The sequence below is a fragment of the Atractosteus spatula genome, chromosome 4 (genome assembly GCF_055471065.1).
Source record: "Atractosteus spatula isolate fAtrSpa1 chromosome 4, fAtrSpa1.hap1, whole genome shotgun sequence".
NCBI classification, from domain to species: domain Eukaryota; kingdom Metazoa; phylum Chordata; class Actinopteri; order Semionotiformes; family Lepisosteidae; genus Atractosteus; species Atractosteus spatula.
This window is the reverse complement of record NC_142709.1, coordinates 10,141,938-10,166,743: the sequence shown is the minus strand read 5'-3', so window position 1 is coordinate 10,166,743 and position 24,806 is coordinate 10,141,938. Positions and strand designations below refer to the sequence as shown.

At 34.8% G+C, this 24,806-nt stretch overlaps 1 protein-coding gene across 2 annotated transcripts in view; it reads right to left on the bottom strand.

Moving 5' to 3' along the window:
* The window catches only part of uxs1 (UDP-glucuronate decarboxylase 1), a 48,504-nt gene extending 27,344 nt beyond the window's left edge, over positions 1-21,160 (bottom strand). Inside the window, exons 1-8 of one of the 2 annotated variants that reach the window (XM_088913020.1) lie at positions 20,494-21,160; positions 13,888-13,915; positions 10,922-10,970; positions 5,827-5,870; positions 4,819-4,879; positions 3,556-3,736; positions 2,192-2,296; positions 1,002-1,061 (exon numbers count right to left, since the gene is read on the bottom strand). In XM_088913020.1, the coding sequence (XP_088769146.1) occupies positions 1,002-1,061; positions 2,192-2,296; positions 3,556-3,736; positions 4,819-4,879; positions 5,827-5,870; positions 10,922-10,970; positions 13,888-13,915; positions 20,494-20,587 (622 nt within the window). In that variant the 5' untranslated portion in view covers positions 20,588-21,160. The remainder of the gene's footprint in view (positions 1-1,001; positions 1,062-2,191; positions 2,297-3,555; positions 3,737-4,818; positions 4,880-5,826; positions 5,871-10,921; positions 10,971-13,887; positions 13,916-20,493) is intronic. The other variant, XM_088913021.1, reaches the window with a different exon arrangement.
* Between the last annotated feature and the right edge of the window lie 3,646 nt (positions 21,161-24,806).

The window sequence follows — 24,806 nt, the reverse complement described above, 5'->3', positions numbered from 1 at the left end:
CAATCCAGAATACAGTCGTTTAAAAATATCCTACATCTATTTAAGACCAAAATGTGACAAAACCACCTCTTCCCCATCGTATAATTGTTATAGCACTTAACCTACTAGAGGTTCAATTTGGTAATTTTCTGTTTATACATTATAGTTTGTTCAACGTTGTACAAAAAAATAAAAAAGAAAGATGGTCTTTTATCATAAAAATGTGAAAGTTTAATATTTATTAATTTATAACAAACCACAAAGCCAATTAATCAATTGGAAAATGGGAAAAGAGCTTTAAAATGGCACCAAAAATGTATAGGTCAGAGGTTACGATACCTTCAGGGAAGATAGTGTAGGTCCAAAATGCCCATTTTAAATAACCAATTTGCTTCTAATTTAAATAATTTGAAGCTAAATGATTAATAGATAATAATCTCAAAAAATATCTCAGCTACTAATATGAATGTTTGCCTAATATCCTCTCTTTCACAGGTGAACTGTAATGTGCACAATTCTAATATGAGACAGTCATGCCAAAGTCAGACATGATCTCACACAGAAACAGTGAGCTTCAAATATGAATCTAGAACTCTTAGCATGATTATTTCTGCATGTAGACTTTGAGGATGTTCACTACACCTTAAAGCTCTCAGAACTATACAAACATGATTTCTTGGTATACAGACATGAGAACAGTTCAGTTAAACCTTTGTAACTAAAAAACTGCAGCTTGTAAAATAGTGCTAGTAAAGTGTGAAATTAAAACTACACTAAAGTAGCTAAAGTAATGTATAATGGATATAATGCGGAATAAGTATTTTGTTAGAATTCCATTACTTTTCTAGTGAGGTACAAACAGCCCTTTAATGACTAAAGGACTGAAAACAATGGTATGTATGGCCAGTCAATATGGTAACTCAATAAATTCAATAGATTATCAAATTAAGCCCTGTGGCTCTTCATGACCAGAAGTGAGGATCATTGGTTTAGCATCAAACAGACATTTATGGATTTCTTACCTCCATATACCTCGGAAGTTGATGCTAACAGAAGACGAGCCCCAACCCGTTTAGCTAAGCCTAGAAAGGAAAGAAGGAATGAAATTAAAATCAGTATTTATTATGAGGTGTACATGTGATATACTGTACAACTGAGTTAGGAACCTGGGCCATTCATAAAAACACCATCACATTCAACACATACAAGACATCAACTTTAACTTTCTGTATGTACTATATACCTTCACATTGTAGTTTAAAGAAATATCAATATACCATAGGGCATGAACTATAAATCAACAACCAGAACCTGAATTTACATTCGCTCTCTGGTTATACTTGGTCTTAAAAAATGTTTCTCTTTTAAGGACCTCACTGGACTAATTTTAGGTGAAGTGTATATGTTATGATTGTTGCTGCAGATTTAAGATTTTCAAACAGTGAGGAGAGGAAACCAGAATACTGTTTTGATGATGATGACTTTTGCTTATAACTGAGATCACAAATCTGGCAAGAAATATAGCGAATATGTGATTAGGTACAGTATATATTTGACTACTGAATAAAATCTACTTTTCTAAGGTTTCTAAACATATTTTTAAATGTTAATTTTCAAATGTTAAACTATTCAATGTAATATATAATCTTGATAAATGCGACCTACTGTATTCCTATTGTCAGGCAGAACTTTATATTCTTGAATTTTCAAGTCAAATGTAAAGGCAAGCATGATCTGATTCTCTATGAGATGCACATCTTGCCAAAAGCACTAATTTGTGCAAAACCAAGTTTTTTTCCCTGAGAAATATACACTCTCCCATGCTTGGTTAAGCACTTTGTTCTGTAGTCTCTTAACATTATCCACTCAGAAGACTGAACAAATCTTGTACCGCAAGACCGCTTCCTCTCGTTACACAAGAAATAAAAAGCTTAATATTAAAAAAACAGAGAAAGGCATCTTTCTCTTCTGGTTGGTAATTAATATATTTATTTGAGGTAGTAAAATGCCTATGGTACATGATAGCTGTACTACCAAGTCTAAGATTTTCTTTCAGTTTTTCTTTTTCAAACATCAAATTATTTAAAGAGACAGTTAAGAGTTAATAGATTGCTTTCACCTCTTAGTTTTTTTAAGGGTCTCACATTTGAATTACTGAAAATATACAAACTAGAAAATAAAAAGTGCTTTACAGCTTATTAATCAAAGTTACCCAACATGTTCAAAGTCCCAATGGTATTGGTCTTCAGTGTTTTAATTGGATTATACATGTAGTTTGGTGGAGATGCAGGAGAAGCAAGATGATAAATCTGATCCACTGTGGAAGAACAATAGAAAATAAAATTAGAGTTTAAACTTTATTATAAAAATAAAACAGTGTACAGAAATACTTGACATCTTTCCAAAGAGTTTTTGCTCATTCCTCAAAATATAAAGGTAATAAATAAAAACATAAAGCTTTTGAGTGTGTGGGAATTGGCATGGGAAATCCATAAAGGTTATCTTATTACAGGTTTACAAAGCAAATATTACACTAGGTGGAGATCAGATTTCACAAGAGAGATACAATGAGCACCACTCATGAAGCAAACAGAAAAATAAAATTTCTGCCAGAAAGCTGTAAAGTAGCAACAACAGGGGTCCAGCAGTGATTTAATTTCCTCATGTTTGTATTTCCCAGGCTAAGATGTTACATAATCACACGCTAATGAGATTATATCAATTTCAAATTTAAAAGACCCCCTATTTGCTATAGTAGCAGAATGTTTCACTGTATATTATTATTATTAAAAATATTAAAAGACTATGGAATCATGGAAGCACACTTTCAGCAGAGATACGCACATCCCTTAACCTAGGTTATAGGTTAAGAAAGGTTTGCTGCCATCACAGACTGAGAATTGGAAATTCAAGTACACAATTCAGTTTGTGTGTTTCTTCAATGAATTTTTTTTTCAAAACCTTAAACAAAAATTAATACTTTCCATTATGACATTTTTTATATTGCCCTGAATGGTTTAAGTGGTAGGAACACACTCTGGGCACCATTCTCAGAAGCTTGATAAGAAAAATCAATGACTGGAGATTTTATATTTATCAATTCACCCCGCCTAATTTAATTTTGAGACATTTTAAATAAACACTGAATTACTCTTGAATTTAATAATAATTGTAATTCCTTGGATTTGTTTAGGATCCTAAAGAGCTTTACAAACAGGAGTGAACCCACTTCAGCACTTTAGCCACTATTTGATGAATTGTAATTCAAATGTAGTCACCTTCATATCACAGTGTACCCTGCCACTATACACGGGAATTAGTTTAGCAAATTCTGGTCTAAAGGATTGTGTACCATTTCTTGTTCCCACTAACACCACATACAAGCAGCCTGGTATTCCTCAGAATTCTTCCATCCCTATATAAACCAGGCCAAATATTTCATAGTTTCTGAGATATGACAGGATTCTGGTACTGCTGCTGAAAATATTCCCCCTCCTTTTTAAGATTTTATTGGTATTCAGAATTCTTCATTTGCTGGCGTCCTTTTGTCTACTGAATTTTAAGGTTTGTACTCACCCTCAATATACAGTGGTTCTACAACATCATGATTAATTAGCTCAAAGTTCTCATGTCCAATCCAGTGTTCCACATTCCTTTTTCTGCCTGTAAAAAAGTTGTCTACCACCGTAACTTCATGGCCATCCATCATTAATTTATCAGTCAGATGTGATCCCACAAAGCCAGCTCCTCCTGTGATCTATTAAAAAACAAAATTTGCTTTTCCAACAAAACAGTACCAGGAGAAGCATCTTTCTTTCACATCCTTCTTTAACCAGACCATGAACTACAACATGACTGTTCAAATTATGTATTTCCTGTTGCTTTCTTTACATTGGAGTAAACCAAAATTCTTGAAACACCAAACAGTTTATTTTTTCCAACTCCTTTAACCATGATGATAGCAATTTGTCAATAAAGCCGACTAATACGGTTTAGTTTCTAGCCGATGGATTAAGTTTAGTTTTGATGTAGATTCATCAAAATGTACAGAGTTGTCCTCCAAGCTCCTTTTCAAATTACTTTAGAAAGGAAAACTACCATAATGTCTATATTTCAACATGTTTGGGTAGATAGCTACAGCAGCATGCACAGGCTGCAAAAAACAGATAACAGTTTATTCCATGCTGAAAGGAAAGGAAAGAGACACTGCGTGTCGACTGTAAAGCCTTGTTCAGTTGTGAACCATTATCTGTTCCTTCACATTTCAACACGCTTGACAATGATGCATAAAATTAAAAAATCATATTGCAAGAGAGTGTTAACAATATGAGGGCTTTCTCAAAGGTCACAAAGATACAATTTCTTTATAAGAAAGATGGAGGTAGAAATCTGTGAATCAATCAAAACCTCCCTTGTAGCAAAGAGTGTTATTGGAATCCAAAAGAAGTACAGTAACTTTCAGTTGGACCACATCAACATACAGCTTCATAAGCTATTTACAAAATCAAACATGTCAAGGTATTCATGAAATATCCATACTCATGCACACAAAATACACGTCAAAGTCAGATGCCCACGACAGATGGCTACACGAATAGCCGCACATAAGTGCCAAGCTACAGTAGACAGATATTCATATTATCTGATTTATGGTTTATTATTATTAGAATTTCATGATCATCCATGCTCGCAGGTAGATCTTCATGTGCCTACAGTGTTTAAGGAAGAATAATCCTTGTAACACAGCTATATTGCTACATATGAATTCAGAGGTCCAGGGAATCAGAAAAGCTGCTCTTCTCTATTAACACATGGAAATTTTAAAAGAGGAACACTTACCAAAATTCTTTTGCGGTCCTTCTCAGACAGGAACTTAACAGGTGGATATTTCTGTGTGAAACTAAAAAAAATGTAAAGAATGTATTAATGAAATTTGAGAGATGCAGGCTATTGATGGAATAGGAAAAAATACAAAACACTATTAAATGGAAAATAAAAGTATGAGGCTCCTAACCGTCTCAACAGTGTGCAGCTCAGGCCTTATAGTTCACAGGTTTGATCCTGGACCTTGTCATTAGCTACACTGTGAGTGTGATTCCCCAAGTGACTTTAAATATTTGACTGTCTTGGTTGGGAAAGATTTAATTTATCCAAGGTATCCTTATCTTGATTACCACAAGCAGTGCTGTGACCTGTTGGCCACCGCCTGTTGTCTTAATTCCATAACTATAGCTCTTTTAATCATCTCTTTTTATATCTCTCTTTTCATCATCTTTGCAGTTCTACATCCGAGCTCTGCCTTTACACCCACGCTGATCCCCTGTGAAAAACAGGTCACTTGATATTCCTCGCATTCACTCTCCTTTCTCATCATTCTTGATTCCCTTCACTTTTCTCACTGTTCACTCACACAAATCAAATGGACCTTGTCTGAAACTCTTGAAAAGCCTTCTGCTTACATGCTTCTAATTTATTTTTCACTTTATTTGTATTACAGTTAGAATATGGTTGAACAGGCATTGCAGCTGTTTTCTTTAAAAAGAAACATAAAAATATATTTTTATGGGAAATAATACTTCCTATTAGAAAGCTTTTGAGAACTTTCCTACTTCTCATACTTCTTCATCAATACGATCCTGAATAATTAAAGTGCATCTGCATTTTACTTTATTTTTTACGCAATTACTTTATGCAGTTAATTTGTTGAAAAGGATAACTGTAAGTAATCTTATAACAAGAGCAAATGGGACATATAAAACAGTTAGATACTGTGTCTGAATCAAAAAGCTTATAGAGGTTTTAGTAAACATAGAGAGCTTCTATTCATATCAAGGAAGGAAAGTATACCTGACTTCCAAATCTCTGATTTTCTCCCGGAGAGGGCCAACAATCTTAAACAGAAAAAAAAACAATTAACAGGCTTACAATTGTGTTAATATTGATGAGGTCTTTAAAAATAACCACATTACAAAAATCACTGTTACAGTATATGTGATAAATTGAAAATATTGACTCTCAATAAATGTAAATGATTTATTTAATGTAATGAGAATTCTTCTGATATCACTGCAAATATTACAACTAATACCAACATAATTGCAATGGAACTTAGATGAGAAAAATTATGCCTGTATTTTACCAGAAATATATATTCTAGTGTATTTGCAGTTTTACTGATGGCACGTGAACCAGAAAATAAAGACAAGAAAATTTCATAACATTTTAAAGTTCTGCTAACAAATTTGCCCCTCCCTTATCTACATTGATATACAGTAATCTTTTTCTTGCTTTATCACATTCTCTAAGTCAGTATTTGATGAGAAATATAATATATAAAAATGTTCAGATCCTAAAGAACTAACATTTAAGTTGCCAATATCCTAGTGTTTACATTTTCATGACCAAGTAACATCACACTCACAGTGCTTTGCACTGGATTTTCACTCAAAGCCAAAGAAAATTAAGAACATAAAGAAGGTTACAAATGAGGTTTCCATTCTGGAGTCATCACATAACCTTCTTTGATCCAAACTAAAAAAAAAAGATTTTGTTATTTATCATATTCCTTTTACGACAGGAAAAAACATTCTTTATAATTCCCAGGCTTTGAAAAAAATGTAAAAGGAACTAAATAATCATTGGGCACTTTGAAGTCCCAGCCTAGTGAATTATAAGTGATGTCACTCATGTCTTTGAATTCAAGTAAATAAATAATGGCTGGTTTGTTTGGCTGACATTCACTTAGTCATTTCAATACCCCATTCCCTAATCTGCTAAATGGTTTAAAGGTGACTTGTCTTTTCACCTGTGACACAATATTAATTTATTCTTCGTTGGAAAATTAACTCTATATAAAGTTACCACTGAAAACTTTCACCACCACCTATTCATCTTCTATAGGAATCATTTTATCTCTGAGATGCTTCATTTCCTCCCTTTCTGATCTTTTCTTATTGTAACACTGAAAAAAGCTCTTGACATTAGTTTTGGGTTGCCATAGCTACAGTATATTGCTTTCTTTCTCTTGGTTTTCTGAAATCTTTCTTGACTTATGCTTACAGCTCACGGTTTGATTTGTGCAAATATTTTATATTTATTTCTAATGATCCATTAAGATTAATCCATAGGCCTTAGTATTATAAAACTGTTTAATAAGAAGTATAACCAGGATTTGTTAACCTTTGGGAGTATTTTTCTTATTCTTCTAGAACTACATTTCTGAAGTGTAATCATATATTTTCTGATGACGTTTTAATTAATTTCAATCCCTTTCACTTAAGTTCTAATTCTCTTAAAGCTAGCCTTTCTAAAATCATAAACCGTCCCTTTAGACTCTGCAATTTTGCCTTTGAAATATACCTCAAAAGTGATCACATTGAGGTCATGGTTTCCCAATGCGTCTCTCAATTCTACTGTTTCTTACTCTAATTGCATCAATTCAAAAGATCTGATCAACACAAACTCTACCTTACTGGTACTCTGACTACAAAAGAAGTTCTAAAAGGATTAACTATTTCTTACAAAGTATAAAGAGAAAAAAGACGGATTAAGGATTACATATGAGCTACAAAAAAGTCTCAGGCTCAGAAAAGACACTAATCCTAATATTTAAAGGCATTTAACACAGGGACAGGTCAGGGAACTGAACCTCTTTAGCTTAGAACAAACATCAATTCAGAAAAATGTGATTGAGTTCTTTAGGAATTTAAAGGGGATTTACAATGTTCTCTTCAAACACTTCATCAAACTAATTGCAGAGCCCAGGCCAGAAGTTCAAGACAATCCCTTACTATAACACATAGGTAAGCAGAAAACTCTACCTAAGCTGATTCAATGGGGCATTTATAGAGACATTTGTTTAATTTGCTGGACTGTAACAATACTGAACTGATGAGTCAAATACATTCATTTACTCAGTGCTTAAATTGCAATGAAAAAGCACAATTGCTGTAAGTGGAGATGATATCACAGAACTATGTCACTCATTACAGTGGGACAATAAAACTACCACTTATGTACTATAGTTAATATCTTGCACATAGAACAAAATAAAATCAATCATGTATTGATCCAATAATCAATCGAAATATTTATGTTTTAAAATATGCAGAGTTAAACAGGATCTGAAAACTGTAGCAAATCATTTACTACACAATATTCTTGTTTTACAATCTATGTGCAAGTACTCAAAACAAGAACAAAAAATAATGAAAATGTAGTTATTGAATGTAGTTTGTTTTTCTGTTCAGATTTCTGTCTGTCCATACAATAGACACATTTGCCTGGTTAATCTCTATTTTTCTGTCCTTGTGTCATCTGCTCCTCTGTTTTATTTGGAAAGACATTTACAAAGGTAAAGGATAAGGCTAAACCTATTCAACAGTGGGCCAAAAAAATTCAGGAAGAGCAACTGAAGAAATTGTTTTGACATGCAAGGATGCTCACATTGAAGAGCATATGACATTCATTTGTGGAAAAAAACTTGCTGAAATTCAGAACTGGAGATGGGAAGAGTGCTCACATTAATCCCACTGTAGTTTCTGAACCTTCTCTCCACTAGACTCCTTAAAACACCATGTATGCTAAAATAATTTAACAGGATTTACCTAGGTCAAATCTTTCACAAAGAGTGACTAAATTTGATCTTCTCTGCACAGTGCATGCAGATTTTCAGGCCAACACTGTATATACAGCACTGTATAACATAATTCAGCAATTTTTATTAACTTTGCCGTCTCTATTTGATTGCACACAAGTTTGCAAATAGTCTGTTAAGCTAATAAAAAACTAACGTTGGTCAAATTTCTTTTTGTAAGATTTTCCTTCATGAAACATTTTTGATTGCACTCTAACAGAATATTACCCTTGCTTGTTAACCATCAATTCAAATACCATTATTTATTGAGGAATGGCTGTGTGTGCATCTATGACTCTTCAGTCTGATTTTTGCTTTTAACAGACACCTCAGACAACCCCTGCAGAGCTTTATGTATAATACCAAGATCACTGCAGTTTAAAGCCTCGTGAGTAGTTAACCCATAGTAGTAACCCATCATATATTTTAAACTGATAAGGCACAGTGGTCAGAACTGTGATTAGCAATGCTGCCTTGCATTGCTGGGTCCCAGGGTTCAATTCTGCACCTGAGGTGCTATCTGCATGGACTTTGTTTGTTTGGGTTTCCACAATCCAAAAATACAGTGGTAGGTAACTTGGCTTCTGGGAAAATTGGCCCTAGGTGTCAGTGCTTATGTGTGCTCTGCAATGGATTGGGTTCCATCCAGGGTCTAACCTGCCTTGTACCTGTGGCTTGCAGTGATAGACTGAAATGGTGCATAGAAAATGGAAGGATGGATAGATTATGCATAGTTTAAATGTCAAGCACACTGTCACATTCTTTTATGTCCTGTCTGTTTTTTCGGGGGAACATAGAGGAAATATAAGTTGTCTAATAAGACTTTTGAAATGTTTTCTGCCTTCCACATCTTTCATAACATTACTGACTGCAGGGTCTAACCAATGAGTAGATCATTACCCCACTACAACATCTGGAAACATTGCTTGCAGCTGGCTCACATCTCCAGTATTTTATCCAAACACTACTGAAGTGCCGTCATAAGCCATTGCTAACAAATACTTTCAGATGACACACATTTAACTTGTCACGATTCCACTGCAGAGAAATCACTAATAGTATAAATTTGGTAAAATATTAATTGGAGCATTTATATCAGCTAACTGCACCCACCATCAAATCACTCCTTTTTATTCAAGGCATCAACAAGCAAAAAAGTTTAGCAGGAAGTGCTAAAAATTCATTAACATTCATTATATTTCCAAGAAAATATAATCCTGCATATTAGAGCATACTATGCTGGAATGCAAAATCTTTACTATGTCCTGATCATTTAACTGCAGGCAGTCAATTTTGTGTTCAAAAGAGCAATGCACATGAACATCTGCTTTGTTTCTTTATAAGCAAACATGGAAGCTGTTTGCTTGTTATCTCTACATGAGCCCTATACAGGCTGTATTAGACCATTCTAAACTTTAAAAGCAAATGGAAAATAAACATTTGGAGGAGGTCTGCTCAACTGTGTCTTTTCTGCTTATGTGCTTTGGTGTGTGCGTGTTCAATTATCTATTTATGGAGTGTTTTTGTTGTCAGTGTTCTATCTAGAGAATAGTTAGCTAAAGCTTTTGACAGCTTTATTTTGTGCAATTTCTCAGAGCCTTAATTGCTGATACACATCTCAGCCAAGCATGCAATGGATCAACCATCTGATCCACTCATAAACAAGACATTTTTTTCAGGTTTTGGACATTTTTTCTCAGATCACTCTGTAAGAACATCTATATTTATCACAATTCTACATTATCTATACTTCCTATGATCTATATTATTAACATATGCAATCAAAAGTGCACGTCTGCATTTTTATTTTTAGCTTTTTTTTTTGCTCGTCATTTTTCCTGTATGCCGACAGGGATTACACTACTGTGTTTCACAAAACTTCCTGGTAAATTTGCAATCATTTCATCCTCCCTTTTGATTTTCAAATGTGACCTTTCGACATAGCTTCATGATTTAGCACTACCTTTACTGCAACCCATGTTGAACACTGCAAGACATGCACACAGTACTGAACATTCAACTGACCTACATTTCAGAAGCAGGACACATTATATAATTAAAGTCTAAGGCTGAATTGAGGACAGTAATGAAGGACATAAGAGAAACTGTTTGATCACATAAATATATATAATAATCTGCTAAATTCTAACATGCAGCATTAGCAGTGTGGTCTTAGACTGAAGCTTCAGACTAAAAGGTAAGGGGTCTATGAAGTGGCAATTTCAGAAGCCTGTGTGCAAACTAAGCACTGCTTTTACTTAGGATTATGACACAAAAGTAACAATGGAAAAAAAAAACATCACTAACCTCTTCTATTTTCCGGTCAATCTTAAGTTCGCCATTTTCCTGTATGGACCTGAAGAAGAAAATATTTTGAACCAGAGAGATTGATGGCGATTTTATTAAAATGCTTTTCAGAAAAAATGAACTTCATTACATATTGATTACTGACACATTGATAAGTTAGATATATTTTATCAGAAATAAATTTAAATATGTAAACTAAAGTGATGTGGTTACCATTTTGTTCAACTGAACTGACTAGTCGTAAAGTGATAAATATGGTTTCATAGTGAAGAAAAATGTCTTTACAGATACTATGATTTTACAAAGGTAAGTCTGAATGCCTTCCCTAATTTACAAATTTTGACCAATTCTATTACACACCTGTAATAAAAGTCTAAGGGGATGTACTTTTACATGTTCTAATGCAAGTGTGTATAACCAAACTGGTAAATATCTATTCTTTCATTTAAAAAAGAAAAAAAAAACAGGACGTTTCAAATGAAGTCAGAAAATAATTAGTCATTACTAGACAAAAAACAACTATTCAAGTTCAAGTTCATTGCAAAAATGACATTTAAGTATAACTTGCTTTTCTTGCAGATCTAACCTGGCATAGTTTAGTTGACAGCAGGACATTTAAAAGCTGTACTTTTGTATTATCAAATTATCTACATGTAACCAGTACAGCAGCTGGGTAACAATGTAAGCTAAGTGTCACTAGGAAGCTTTCACACATGGCCATTGCGATCTGATAAAAAGTCACTTCTCAAAATCTGTACACTATCTACTGAATGTGATGACCTCTTTGGTAGAGCAGGACAGTCTTTTTATCATTGCACCATACTTCTATGTGTCTCATGGAGAGCAAGCTGGGGTATGCGAAAAGACAAATTCCTAATGCAAGAAATTGTATAGGGTTAATAAAGTGATGTTATGTTATGTTGTTACAAAAAAGTATTTTCTCATTATGTTCATCATGCAATCTCTCTAGATGATAACAAAACAAGCCTTCATTTTGAATTGATCTGTTCTATTGCTAAAAATTATTTTCAAGCTTTACAAAAACATTGGGCACAAAATTAAAAGGCATTTTCTGTTTGTTGAAGAACATTAGATTACTCCTGTAATCCCTATTCCCTGCAGAAGAGTAGCCAACAACCAATGGGATAATGCTTCTACCAGGTGCAGAGAGCTGAACATTTATAACATCACAGCCAGTCATGAGGGTGACACCCCTACACTTGTCCAGACATCTGAACTCAACCACTTGGAGTCTCCAAGATAAAAGGATTGAGAAGCCAGCCACATCCAGCCATAGAAGGTACTGAGAGAGAGTGTATAACACTCCTGTTGTAGCACAATGTCAGAAAAAGGGTTACGTTTGACACAACCTGAACCAAAACCCTACAGGAGTAATTGACAAGCAAGTAGTCTTTACAGTGTATTGGTTCAATCTTGTCCCCACAACAATGCAACGGACAGTTATATAGTCTGGTGTGACTCAAGGCGGGAGGCTGGAAAAAGAGGAGGTCTTAGAGAGAAAAAATACTTCCCTGTACATTTATGGAACTGGGAGAAAGGAATCACCAGGACACCCCCCAATTAATTCTGGGTGAGACAGAGAAATAGAAGGAGGTACACTTTAAGATGGGTGACCATCCTTCATTCAAGAGAGAATACTGGATCACTGCAACTAAGCAGTGAACTGTTGACCTGATTGTGGTCCAGGCACCACAGTTCAAATAGTTGCAATTTATAAGAATAGAAGTGCCTGGTGAAAAGTGTTCTAGCACTCTGAAGAGTAGTAACAACACCAACGACAACCCTACATCATCAGTGGGTGAACCCATAGTTGCCACACTGTGGGAGCAGCACATGGTTTGACCGTAGCAGAAACAGGCCTAGAGCTCTATGAGAGGTGTAACCTAAACGGAACAGAGTTCTCATTGGAGTGTGCAGGTGATATCCCACCAATTATTTGGAAGACTCAATACTAATAGACCTTGCACTGGAAAGTAGTACAATGAACATGAACTGTACTGCCCTCATTAGCAGCATGTTCTAGGCTTGGGTATATGGCAGAATTGTCATGCCACCCTCCAAGGTAAGCATTTTAGCTACCGGTAATGCAGTTATGAAAGCCAAGCATGGGTAGACAAAACAGGAGTTACAACATCTACATCATGGAGCACCTTTAGCTATTTTCAGTAACATAATTGCCTTTATTCCTTATTACATGCACCTGTGTAATATAAACCTCTCACCTCTTTCCCATCTTTCTCCTGTAACCCTGAAAATGTTAGGTTATCATTGTTCTTTTGGGGAATTCCAGAGAAACATAATGAACTTGGATGTTACCAAGAGGACAGCCAATGAGTTATAATATGAAATATACAACTAAATCTCCAGGGGTTCACTGGAGCACCAAGGTGTGCAAGGATTGCAAAGGGAAAAATGCAGAGGTAATGTGGAATACTCAAAACGGAACTGGTTTGAGTTTCTCCAGACAATACCTATTTTTGTATTGAACTCTTGATTCACTGTAGGCATCTTCTTATGCTATGAATCTAGTAAAACTATCATTTTGTAACCTAATAGCATCAGAATATTCAATATGGGTACATTTAAAATCAGTGCAGAGACCTGTACAAAATGTATTTTCATTATGTACAACAATGAAAACAGTAAGTTATTTTTCCATCAAAGGATGGAATAATAAAGGAGCACTTTTTAATTGTTTATACACATTCAGACAATAAAGGGTTGAGTGCAATGACTATCTACTTATTTCTAGTGTTTTATTTTCTTCCCCTACAGCAATTTATTGCTCCTTTCTGATTTTGTTCATTATCATTACAATGTGGTCTTAACTTACTAGGCTACACAATGATTTCTATCCAACTCCACTTTTAAAACCGTTAATCCTATATTTAATTTGCTCATTAAAAACAGTTTACAACTTTTAAACAACAAAAGCACTACTGTACCTCATGTTTGTGTAGGTCCCCCAAACAGCTGAAAAATACAAAAAAATATGGATGATAAAGAAATTAAGAACACAAGCATTGTTTTCCTTCAGATAACATTGTACTATTATTCACATTTTAATTGTTTATGTTCTATCAAAGAATGTCCATTATTTCATTAATACTAAATATCACTGGACTGAACACACATTGCAGGAGAGTCAGGGAGCTTATGAGAACACAAGAGAGACAAGGTTACTATCATTCTGAACAGCGCTTATACCCCTTACTTGTTAATTAACTCACTGATTGTCCTTTCTTTATATGTAAACAACCTATATCACTTTTTTTGCTATAAGTTGTAATTGATAGTACAAACCTTGAGAAGTACTTTGATTGAAATATTTGAGTTATTCTAAAATGTTTTTCTGCAGGCAGTATTATATTCCACCAATACTATCATTGATGAAGACAGACACCACGCATGCTATTATAAGAAGCTATATTATTTTAAATTAAATACATTAAAACAGATAAGAAAAACAGAAAACAATATGGCTTTTAATAACAGGCAATATGATTTTAGTGCATTTCCTGTTAACATCTATGTAGCCTGGAGGATATTTTTTCTGCACTATGCAAATTTTGTTAGATATTACAATAAAAAGGTTATATATTGCATTCATTCAACGTGGTCTGTTTGGTTGCTAGTAACACATTGCTGACTGCATCCAACTAAAATAAATGTCATCCATTAGGTGAATTCTATTTATTTGCAGAATCTTCTGGGTTGACATCAGAATCTAGATGTAAATTATAAAGAGCAGTGGCCCAAATATGGACTAGCCTTTGGTCTGGTGTTAAAAAATAAAGGTTGTGTTTAGAAAACGCTCGTGTCCACTGTGAAACACGGTGTAAGGTCTTTTATGTTTTAGGGTCCTTCTACCAAGAAGCTCTAGCTGGGCTGAAATTGGATATTTTAAGATGACAATGATACAAAGCCTGTATCAAAACTGAGAAAGAAGACATTAATGCCACACACAAATAAATGTTCTTGGCTGATCACCCAAATCTCCAGACATTAATCCAATCAAATTCAAAACACAGATTCACAAACAAAAAGCAAAGACCTAAAGGACTTAGAAAGACCTGGTAAGAGGAATTCTTGAAATTCCCCCTCAGAAGTGCCACAGCCTCATAGCAGGAGCCATCCCGTCAGTTTTATCCATGCCAGAGGAGGACCGACAAAATACCAGTTACCTTGGATGTGAATAAATGCCAGTTACCTTGGATGTGACCATCATGTCAAAAATATCCATATAATGCTCTTTGAAAGAATCTCTGGAGCATTTTGAAATAATGAAGAATTACTCAAAGAAAGCATTTTTAAAACTAGGAAACACTCAGGGAAAAAAACAATACTTTGTAATCATTTATTTAACCAGATTAGGCAACTGAGAACTAATCAGCCTTACAATGACTTACTTGGAGAGTACCCATTAGTACAGCAAGCCATTTACTACTGCAATCTGAGTAAAGTACAAAGTACATTACTCTAGTCTAGGGCACAACAATAGGATTCTGTCTGGGATTAAAAACCACAAACCTCTGGTCTTGAGTACAGAGCCCTAACCACTGCTCCATAAAGAATTTATCAGCAGTGTCAATATGTTTTGACAAAGAAATTATTAAAAGACTTAAAAAGGATAATGTATTAAAGATGACTAACACCTTCAAATATTTGTAAGCATAGAACTTGACATTTTAGCTGTAATAATGAGTGTTGTCATTGTGTCATTACAAATAAAGCGATCAGAACATTTTGTCTTAAGCTAATATTTACTTTTCAGTGCAATTTTGCTTCGAATACTTGTCAAACAAGTATTAAGCTAACTGCATTAGGATTACAGCATTTCATTTCTCTGCATAATAATTTCTACGCACATTGTACACAATAATGAATGCATACTAACAGTGCACTAAAAGAAAACAGCTATTATTCTGCTTATAAAAAAATCAGACTTATGAGTTGCATGAATCAGACTTAGTATGACAGTATAATCAGTGTAAGTTGATTTTCAAATACAATCTAGATTCAAAGCAATCAGTCACACAAACGCTTGTGGATCCCAGCTAAATCAGGTGTGATGATGAAGATTTCACAATCAAAACATTGTTTTCCTCTATTTTTCAGAGTGGAATTAACCTTGAATAGTCTGGTTTTTAAAAGTCAATAATAAATATCTCTAACCAAGAACACAATGACAGGTTTAAGGTTTAGAGGTTGAGCAACTCAATATTTCATAAAAAAAACTTTCTTTTGAAAACGTGGTGAGAAAAAAAGCAATAAATAGGGGCCTTCTGAGTAAGTTACAAGATCAGGTCAAAACAGGTCTGTACAAGGATCATGTAACTAACCAAATGTCTTCAAATTCCATCAAGATTAAAATTAATTAAATGAATGTTGTGCCATGTTTTTTAAAATGATTAGGACATTTCCAAGATCAAAAGTGGATTTATGCAATGTCTTTTAAAATCTTTAGTTTTTTCAGTTCCAATGAGCTGGAGTGAACATTCGTTGACTAGAAGTTTTTCAATCACAATTGATTAAACTGAAAAATGGTAGTGGCTTGTACAGCATCAGAAGAGATTAGCTGCTGAGAAATAGCTTTCTGTAAACAGCATTGGAAAGATGGGATTAGGTATCTGTTTACAGCTTGGAAAAGAATGAAATGGTGTTAACAAATAAACCATTCCCATCTGTAATTATGAGCCAGTTCTATTTTTTCTGTGATCAAGTAAATTTCTCTTCCATTACACAAAATCCAGCAACCACTTCATGAGATTCCTCATACCTTCTACCTCATACCTGTCTTCATTATATTCATACTCTTCATTATATTCTCCTATCCCCTCTTTCCTTCTTCTTCCTCTGCCTTTCAGCCAGCTCCTCAAGGTCATACAGCAAGCGAAACTGTAACAGAGCTTGGTTAAGGTCCAATACTGACATAATGCTCCGATGCTGACATAATAATACCAGTCTTTAATTAATTAGGATTAGATTATCATGTCTTATGTACTGGAATAATTACTAAGTTACTAAACAGACTTCGATATGTCCAGCAGCCTATGACTAACACAACTCTCCTCTATATATAAATTCTGTCCTGTGTAATTACATTGGCCCTCTCATGTTTAAAATACTGATGACATACAAGACACTGAACAGTTGAGATCCAGATTATGTTGAAGATTTACTGAAAGACTACAGTCCAAAACTTAATCACAGATCCGATGATTTATGTTTTCGTATACTGCCTATGACCATGATCTAACAGAATTAGCATTAATGCTTTGTCTTGTGCAATGTCATGGTCTTGGAACACATTGCTCACCTCTTTAATAGAACATCCACGAGTGTGGGCATTCTAAAATTTTGTTTAAAGGACTTTCTTTTCACTTCAGATTGGAATGTATTTTTATTGCTGTTTTTATTTGATCTAATAAGTGATCCCACATAAACAAGGCCCCAAACAACAGAACCTTTTGGAACCAAGCATTCAGGAATATAGAATGATCTTTAGTTTGGAATGCTCTGGGATGGAGACTTCAAAAGCATGTATTTTTTGAAAGTATTTAATACACCACAGTTGTGTTATTAATTTTTAAAATAATGATGAATATTTTTGAATACCTGCAAATGACAGCCACACCATGTGTCCAAAGTAAGGTAAGCAATCAGCTACACTTCCACAGCCTTTCTAGATCCAGGTGATCTATGGGAGTTTACGAAGTTCTGTCAGTGTGTTTCACTTAAGCATTAAGATATAATGTAATATATGTAAATCATACACAGCTTGATTTACATATATTACACAGGCTCATTGAGGTCATGTTCACATAAGGAAAAATCTTGCCATGTAAGATCCTGACGGATAATACAACCTAATTTATGTATACAAAGTTTCTCTTTGTTTAGCCTATACATTTCTGTGGAGAATTAGGTTAAGCCCTTTTTGCCAATTTCAAGATGATGGCTTAACCGTATAAACAGTCAACTTGTTATGATGAGCCTTATCATGGGAATGGCATAAAATGAAGAGCATTTAAAATTGACATTCTAAAAATTCATCTAACTGAATAAAGTGGACAAACCTACAAAATGAAAAGAGAAGAGAAGAAAACTGTGGAGCAGCTGAAACGTTGTGTTTTCTTTCTTCTCTTTTCAGCATGGAATAAACCTATTACCTGTTCCTCTGCAGCCTACACATGCTGACGCAGCTACCCACCTGAACTGCTTAAACCTTCAAAATGCTCACTTGGACAATTTCTCATTGCTCTCTATAATCCTACTAAAATTCATGATCGTTAATCCAGGAGATTATCATAAAATAAACAAAGAAATTAGGTGAACAATAACTGCAGGGTTCCTTTACTGGTTGGCTCCCTAATAAAAGTAACATTTCAATTATCCTTATTTTTAATCAATTAAATTTATTTTTTATGTCTAAGTTTATATGCACTATATTGCGGTCTGCTTACAAAAAAAATCAATCCTAATTGAGCGCTGTGGGAATAAACAAAGACCAAATTTTTAATATACACTGCTGTCCAGTTTTTATTTTTACAACTGTTAGGAACTGGACATCATCAACATCACATCAAGACACTTGTTGGTCATCAGTAAACAGGCAGTAAAGATGGCAAAGTACAGGAACTGGGTTTTGTACAGGATAAAAGCCATGTAAAAAATAATACTTGGCTTTTTTTTCAATAGATGTTAAAACATGGATTAAATACAGTATGAATATAACGTCTGTTTGTTGCTAGTGGATATAACTATTTGAACTGCTATTAAGAATCAAAGGAAATGGTGTGATCACTTTAATTCTGTCTCGGTGCACAGACTGAAGATATCACATGAATGCATAGTGCAAGCGGTTTGAGTAGGTCCACACACACCGACAGGAAACTTCACTATCTCATGGTTAAAAAGCTCACAGATGTGCTGGGGTACATAATAAATGTTGAATACTGTTTTCTTTTAATCAAAACATCTGCGGACGCATAGGCTGTTTGCTCCACATTGGGCTTCAGCTGTGCAAACATAAGACCTTTTTTCAATTCTTTCATCCTTTATGTTGTTGGGGCGGTGCAGTGGCTCTGTGGTTAAGGATCTGCGCCTGTGGCTGGAAGGTTCATATCCCACGGCCGGCAGGGGAATCCTACTCCGTTGGGCCCCTGAGCAAGGCCCTTCACCCCAACTGCTCCAGGGGTGCCATATAAATGGCTGACCCTGCGCTTTGACCCCAAGCTTCTCTCCCTGTCTGTGTGTCTCATGGAGAGCAAGTTGGGGCATGCGAAAAGACAAATTCCTAATACAAGAAATTGTATAGGGCCAATAAAGTGATCTATCTTATCTGGGGTCAATTAGGAATACAGCAGCAGAGTTACGTACAGAACGTCAACTGAATTATCAGTATACCGAAGCAATTGCAAAGTAACACCTTGCTCTACTTAGGAAGTCACAAGCACTTAAAAATTACTAAAGAACTGACAATTCCCCAGCCACGACCTCAAATGGAGTGTATCAGTAAAATCTGCAATTATGCAATTATCACCTCAAAGTCCTCTCTGCTGAAGAATAAAAAGGTTTAGTTCCTTTACACTTTCAGTGTAGAGTATTTCTTTAAGTCATGGAATGGAATAGTTTACTCTTCTAAGAACCGACTCCAGAGCAGAAAAATCTGTTTTGCAACACGGAGACCAAAACTGAGAATATGCTCAAGCATACAAATGTTCAGCATGGTTAAATATGTCAGAAAGGGACAGTCTGGAAAGAAAAAAAGATACATAAAAAAATAGAAAGAAAGTGAACACAATCAAAGTCTGTAGTTTGCAGTGCTCTATGCAGGAGTTGTACGTTACATCTTGAAAGTGAGTTGCTACTATAGCACATTACATCCAAGTAGAATCTTATCTAAACTGCTATCACCTTTCATCGACCACAGCAAAGCTGTCTGAAGTACTACTTAATGTGTTTTTCTTACCAGCCCCTGCATCCTATCACAACATGCGCATTATCACATGCATTAGTAAGAACACAAGGTCTCATCACAGACACCTAAACATTGTTGAGTCTTTGTAGTGTATCTCCACAGCCAAAGTTAGTGCATATTACTTAGCAGTCCTATAAAAGCAAGTACATAGGGTCACTCTGACGAATGCATAAGAATAGAGAGGATTTACAGACAATCCTGTAAAGAGACCTTACTTGATTATTTTATTTTACTTTCTGAAATTGTTCTGATTCAGAATAACATGTTATAATAGTTTATTCTACTTTAGTCAACAATAAGTTGAGTACGATACACAATACATTCACATAACAGATTTCCTGATAGTCTTTAGAAGCCGGACGTTTAACAGCCTAAACGTGGGCTACATTTTAACTTAATTTAAGGTTTACTTGAACGAAGAAGGATGAGACCAAGGTGTATCTCTGTCCACTTAGGAAATATTCATTTGAAACACATTTTCCTCTTGCTGTTTCTATCAACAGCGGCGTACATGAGTGTCTTCACACAATCATACGGTTTTCTGCAGGCGAGGCATCTCGTTACTTACAGGCAACATAGGCGATCAAAGCGAGGGCAAACATCAGCTTCATCATTCTTCTGTTTATTCCATTTATCAGCCAAATAACCCGCTTCTTCATCATCCCCCCGCCGAAAGAAGTAAACCCAGAAGCATGCGAGCTTCTTTAAAGCATTTTATTTATAGGACTAAATATTCTTCTTCTGCAATAAACTTTACATATTTCATTGCGCCACAATGTGCACGTACTTTTATTTAAAAATATCAGAGCGAAAAAAGATCTCTACCTCAGCAAGAAGATAACGTGCTTTGGCAAAACACTGTTTTGCAGATATATAACGCCTGAACCACAAAAATGGTTAGGCTAGCTGGGCGACCAGCTACACATCCCATGCGATATAATATTGAACCGTTTTCAGTTTCTTTTTTCTTAGTTACTATTTCAAGATTCCACGGGGAACTATGCGAGTTATCCTAACAAGCGCTCAAAATGGTAATGTCCCGTCGTTTTTACTTATTATTACCTAATTAATTTTTCCTATAATACGTACCTATTTTGGTTTATTTGTCTGAGCAAATGCCTTATTTTTTATTTACCAAACATAAAACGGACTATGCGATATAATAAACTCCATCTTTAGCCAGATTTCCTTCAAGGCCCCTGAGCTTCAGAGCGAGTACATCTGTAATCTACTAAGCATCCTGCCGCGATTGCAGTCGTTCGCTATACAAAATAATAAATATAAAAAGTCCTTAATCTTATACAGTAGCTAAGAAATACATATTTTATTTTAACGTTGTTTACAACAATTAAAAAATAAACTAATAATATACCAATAATTTAATTTTAAAATGTAGATGAACTATAACCTCTGCCTTGTTCAGTCTACTTTAATCAATGACCGATGTGCACTTTTCTAAATAAGCTTGTGATCTATTGAAACAAGTGGCTTACTTAGACATTAATGATGACACATTTAGACAGATAAGTACGCATACAGATGTAAAAAAGTATCTTGAGAAGTATGCCTTTACCATATTTTTTTAATATGCTAGTGACAATTTGCGTTTTCCGAAAACTGTCAAGAAATAAAATATCTTCTTGTAACATTAGGTCAATTAAAGCGATGTTTATTAACCCTAAACTAAAATAACGTGATCCCAGACCATCGTTGTTAAATTTTCAGCGAATCGCCATCTAAGGCATAAAAGGGTGCTTTTAAATCAAATTTTATTTTAAATTGGCTTGAAAACAGTATCGGAATGGAGTTTCACGGTGGTATAGCGGTTAGCGTTGCTGCCTTGCAACTGCAGGAGTGAGTTCCCGCCTGAGACGCATTCTGTTTGGAGTTTTCCTGTTCTCCTACTAGGTCCTAGTGGACGCCTGGCTTTTCACCGGATGCCCGCAGTCTCCCAGGCTGTGGAAGTTACTTGTCGTTTTTAAATGGTCCCTATATAAATGTGTGTGCGCCTTTTGACGGACACACATTCAGGTTGTATTCTGACTTGCACACGTTATCTCACGTGTTAGTCTTTGGTTCGCCACAGCCCTGTATTGGACTAAGCGTTAACTGAAAATCGGTTATAATTTAGACGACAAAACGAAGATTCTAATAGACCTTAAATTTGACCCTTCCTTAACATTCAGCATAGACGTAAATTCTTGCTGTCATGCTTTAGTAATTTCTGGTGAATTCAGCGACACCAGTGTCGGAGGTTCATTGTAACATGAATTAAGATGGTTATTTGCAATGTGTACTACTATTGTAACTCAACACATCCATGTAAACAGTTATGCTGTTCATGTACGGAGGTGTCAGTCAGACATGTTAGCTCAATCTTTTCAGTCTTATTGGATTTTTCTTCCTAAAGAAATTATGTTTCTTTGCTTTGAAATTTACCATCTATGTTGCTCTCTATTGCTATTCTTGTCTTTGCAACTATGGATATATGTCCGCCTCTCACTATCTGATAGGTCATCTCAGCTACTGTACATATTTTTAGAGGTCTGTTGTAAAAAGGTATAAGAAACAACAGAATGAATGCAATACACTAAATTGTACAAAAAATATAAAAATGTGAGGCTTGTTTGAAAAAAACATCCGTACTTTGCCTGACTTGTCAACAGTATTTGATCCTACTGAATCTTCTGGCTACTTTAAGTCTTAAGACTTAGGGATTCAGCCTTTCTGTTTAATTAGATTACAACACCATGGAATGATACAAACGTAGCAATTGCGATAAACGTTCAAAATATGGTACAGAGAACACCATGGAATGCAGGTCCATATGAGAACCATATTCTAATCACATAATGCAGTAAAAAATTCCACCTTATATTGCAATTAAAAAATTGTTTACTCTGAACCTTATTATACTGTTTACAAAGTTATGGATGTATAAAGTGAATAGAAATAATCAAAATGTAACTATTATATTTTAATTTAATTAAATTACATGTTATTCACAGCATAAGCCTTTTCTTTTTCCAAAAGTAAATGCTTATAAAACAAGTTTAGTACAGTAAATCAAGACATTGTCCTTTTCATAGCAACTTTATTTTTTAATATAGAAAATAGTTACATAAATTCTTCGGTCCTTTAAATTGTAGTAAATGCAGTATTAGATTTTTAAATATTTAAACATTTTAACTTTGTTATAATAAGCACTTTTTCAGAAGCTACACATGCATTTTAAAGTCTTCTTACAAAAAGCAGTGCTGTATGTAATAAAATAATGATAGGAGTGCTGGAAAGGTGATTAGTTCATTTGTGTCTTTTTGGTTTTTTGTTCAGGTTTTTAATGGGAAGGTTTAAAACGAAATACAAAAATTACAGGGAGGAACTAGTTTCAGAGCTGCTTCAGGAAGATAACCACATACAATGTTTGCATTGTGGTAGGCTTGTTGGTGTGCATTGCTGCCTTGTAGCCTTGGAGCTCTGGGTTCAATTCCTGGGGTGCTATCTCCTTATAGTTTGTATGTTCTCCCCATGTTTGCGTGGGTTTCCTTCTAGAAAAATTGCCCTGGGTGTGAGTGTGCGTTTGTGCCGATGGACTAGCATCTCATCCAATGTGTGTTTTGCCTTGCGCCTGTTGCTTGCTGGGATAGGCTCCCTGTACTGGGTAAAGCAGTTAGAAAATGGATGTATGTTTGTATTCTTTAAGAGAAAGATAAAATTCTGGGAAGAACCAAAGTACCTTCTGTTTGTAACTTTTCTTATGTTAGTTAGAAATTTGAACATCACAAATGTGTGAGTTAAGAAAGTGCCACTTAACCTTAATTTAACATCCCAGAAATGTCAATGCAATATTGTTTTACTCCGTAATCTCATAATAAGAAAACTATATTTAAATAATTGAAGAGTTTGATCAGAATCAGGTTTTCAGTCTAAGTGTAGTCTGATCTTCTGATATTACTGTATAGCTACATAGTAACCCATTTGGTCATTTATTTGACTCCTTTATTTGACATGATCAGATAAATGTGTTGTGAATCATGTAGATGAGTTCTTCCGGAGTAAATGTACAGATGTCTCTTTCAGACTGCCACCAGTCAGTCGAAATGTAGGAGATTAACATTTGTGTACATGTGGGTGGTAATATTTTATGGGCATTCATTTTAAACTTTATTATTACTGTACTTCAGTTTTTTTTCTAGAAACAACAAAATACAATGCAATTATAGCATATCTAAAAAAACTAATCCTCTAGTTAAGTTTCTGAAAATTGGCACACAGTTTTCTCTGTGCTGAATATTTCCACTTACGCTCACTTGGCAGTCTGGATTGACATCAGTGGGTTTTATGGCTAGGTGTCAGGGGATTGAAGCTCGGTTTATCCTCTTTCAAGAAAGTCCTGTGTCTTAGTACCAATACCACTGTATAACGTTTAGGCTCACACTGCTTCTATTCATGCATTTTTTAAAGGGACTTTTATAAGTTTGCTACTTAACGGAATTCTACCCATTCGTGAGCTTTTTCACTTGAAACTAGTGTTCCCATTAAAGAGTGGATGTGAATTTGTGAGTGACAAACATGCAGCACAAGCAAAAAAAATAAAGCTCTAATACACTGGGGTGTCAAAAGACCTGCACTACGATTTATTGGGTACGTTACCACATTAACCTTTTGAAAAGAAAACAAGTACAATGCAATGTTTATTCTTCTGTTATTTCCAGAGAAAATCTTTCCAATGATATATAATAACAATAAGAAGAATAAAGCTTAAAAAGTTCAAGGTGTTGTACAATGTGATGCACATAACAAAAAAGGGTGCACTAATTTGACCCAGTAAAATCATAAATACTGTATGTGTTAAAAGCCATATAGAGAACCGAAATCTTT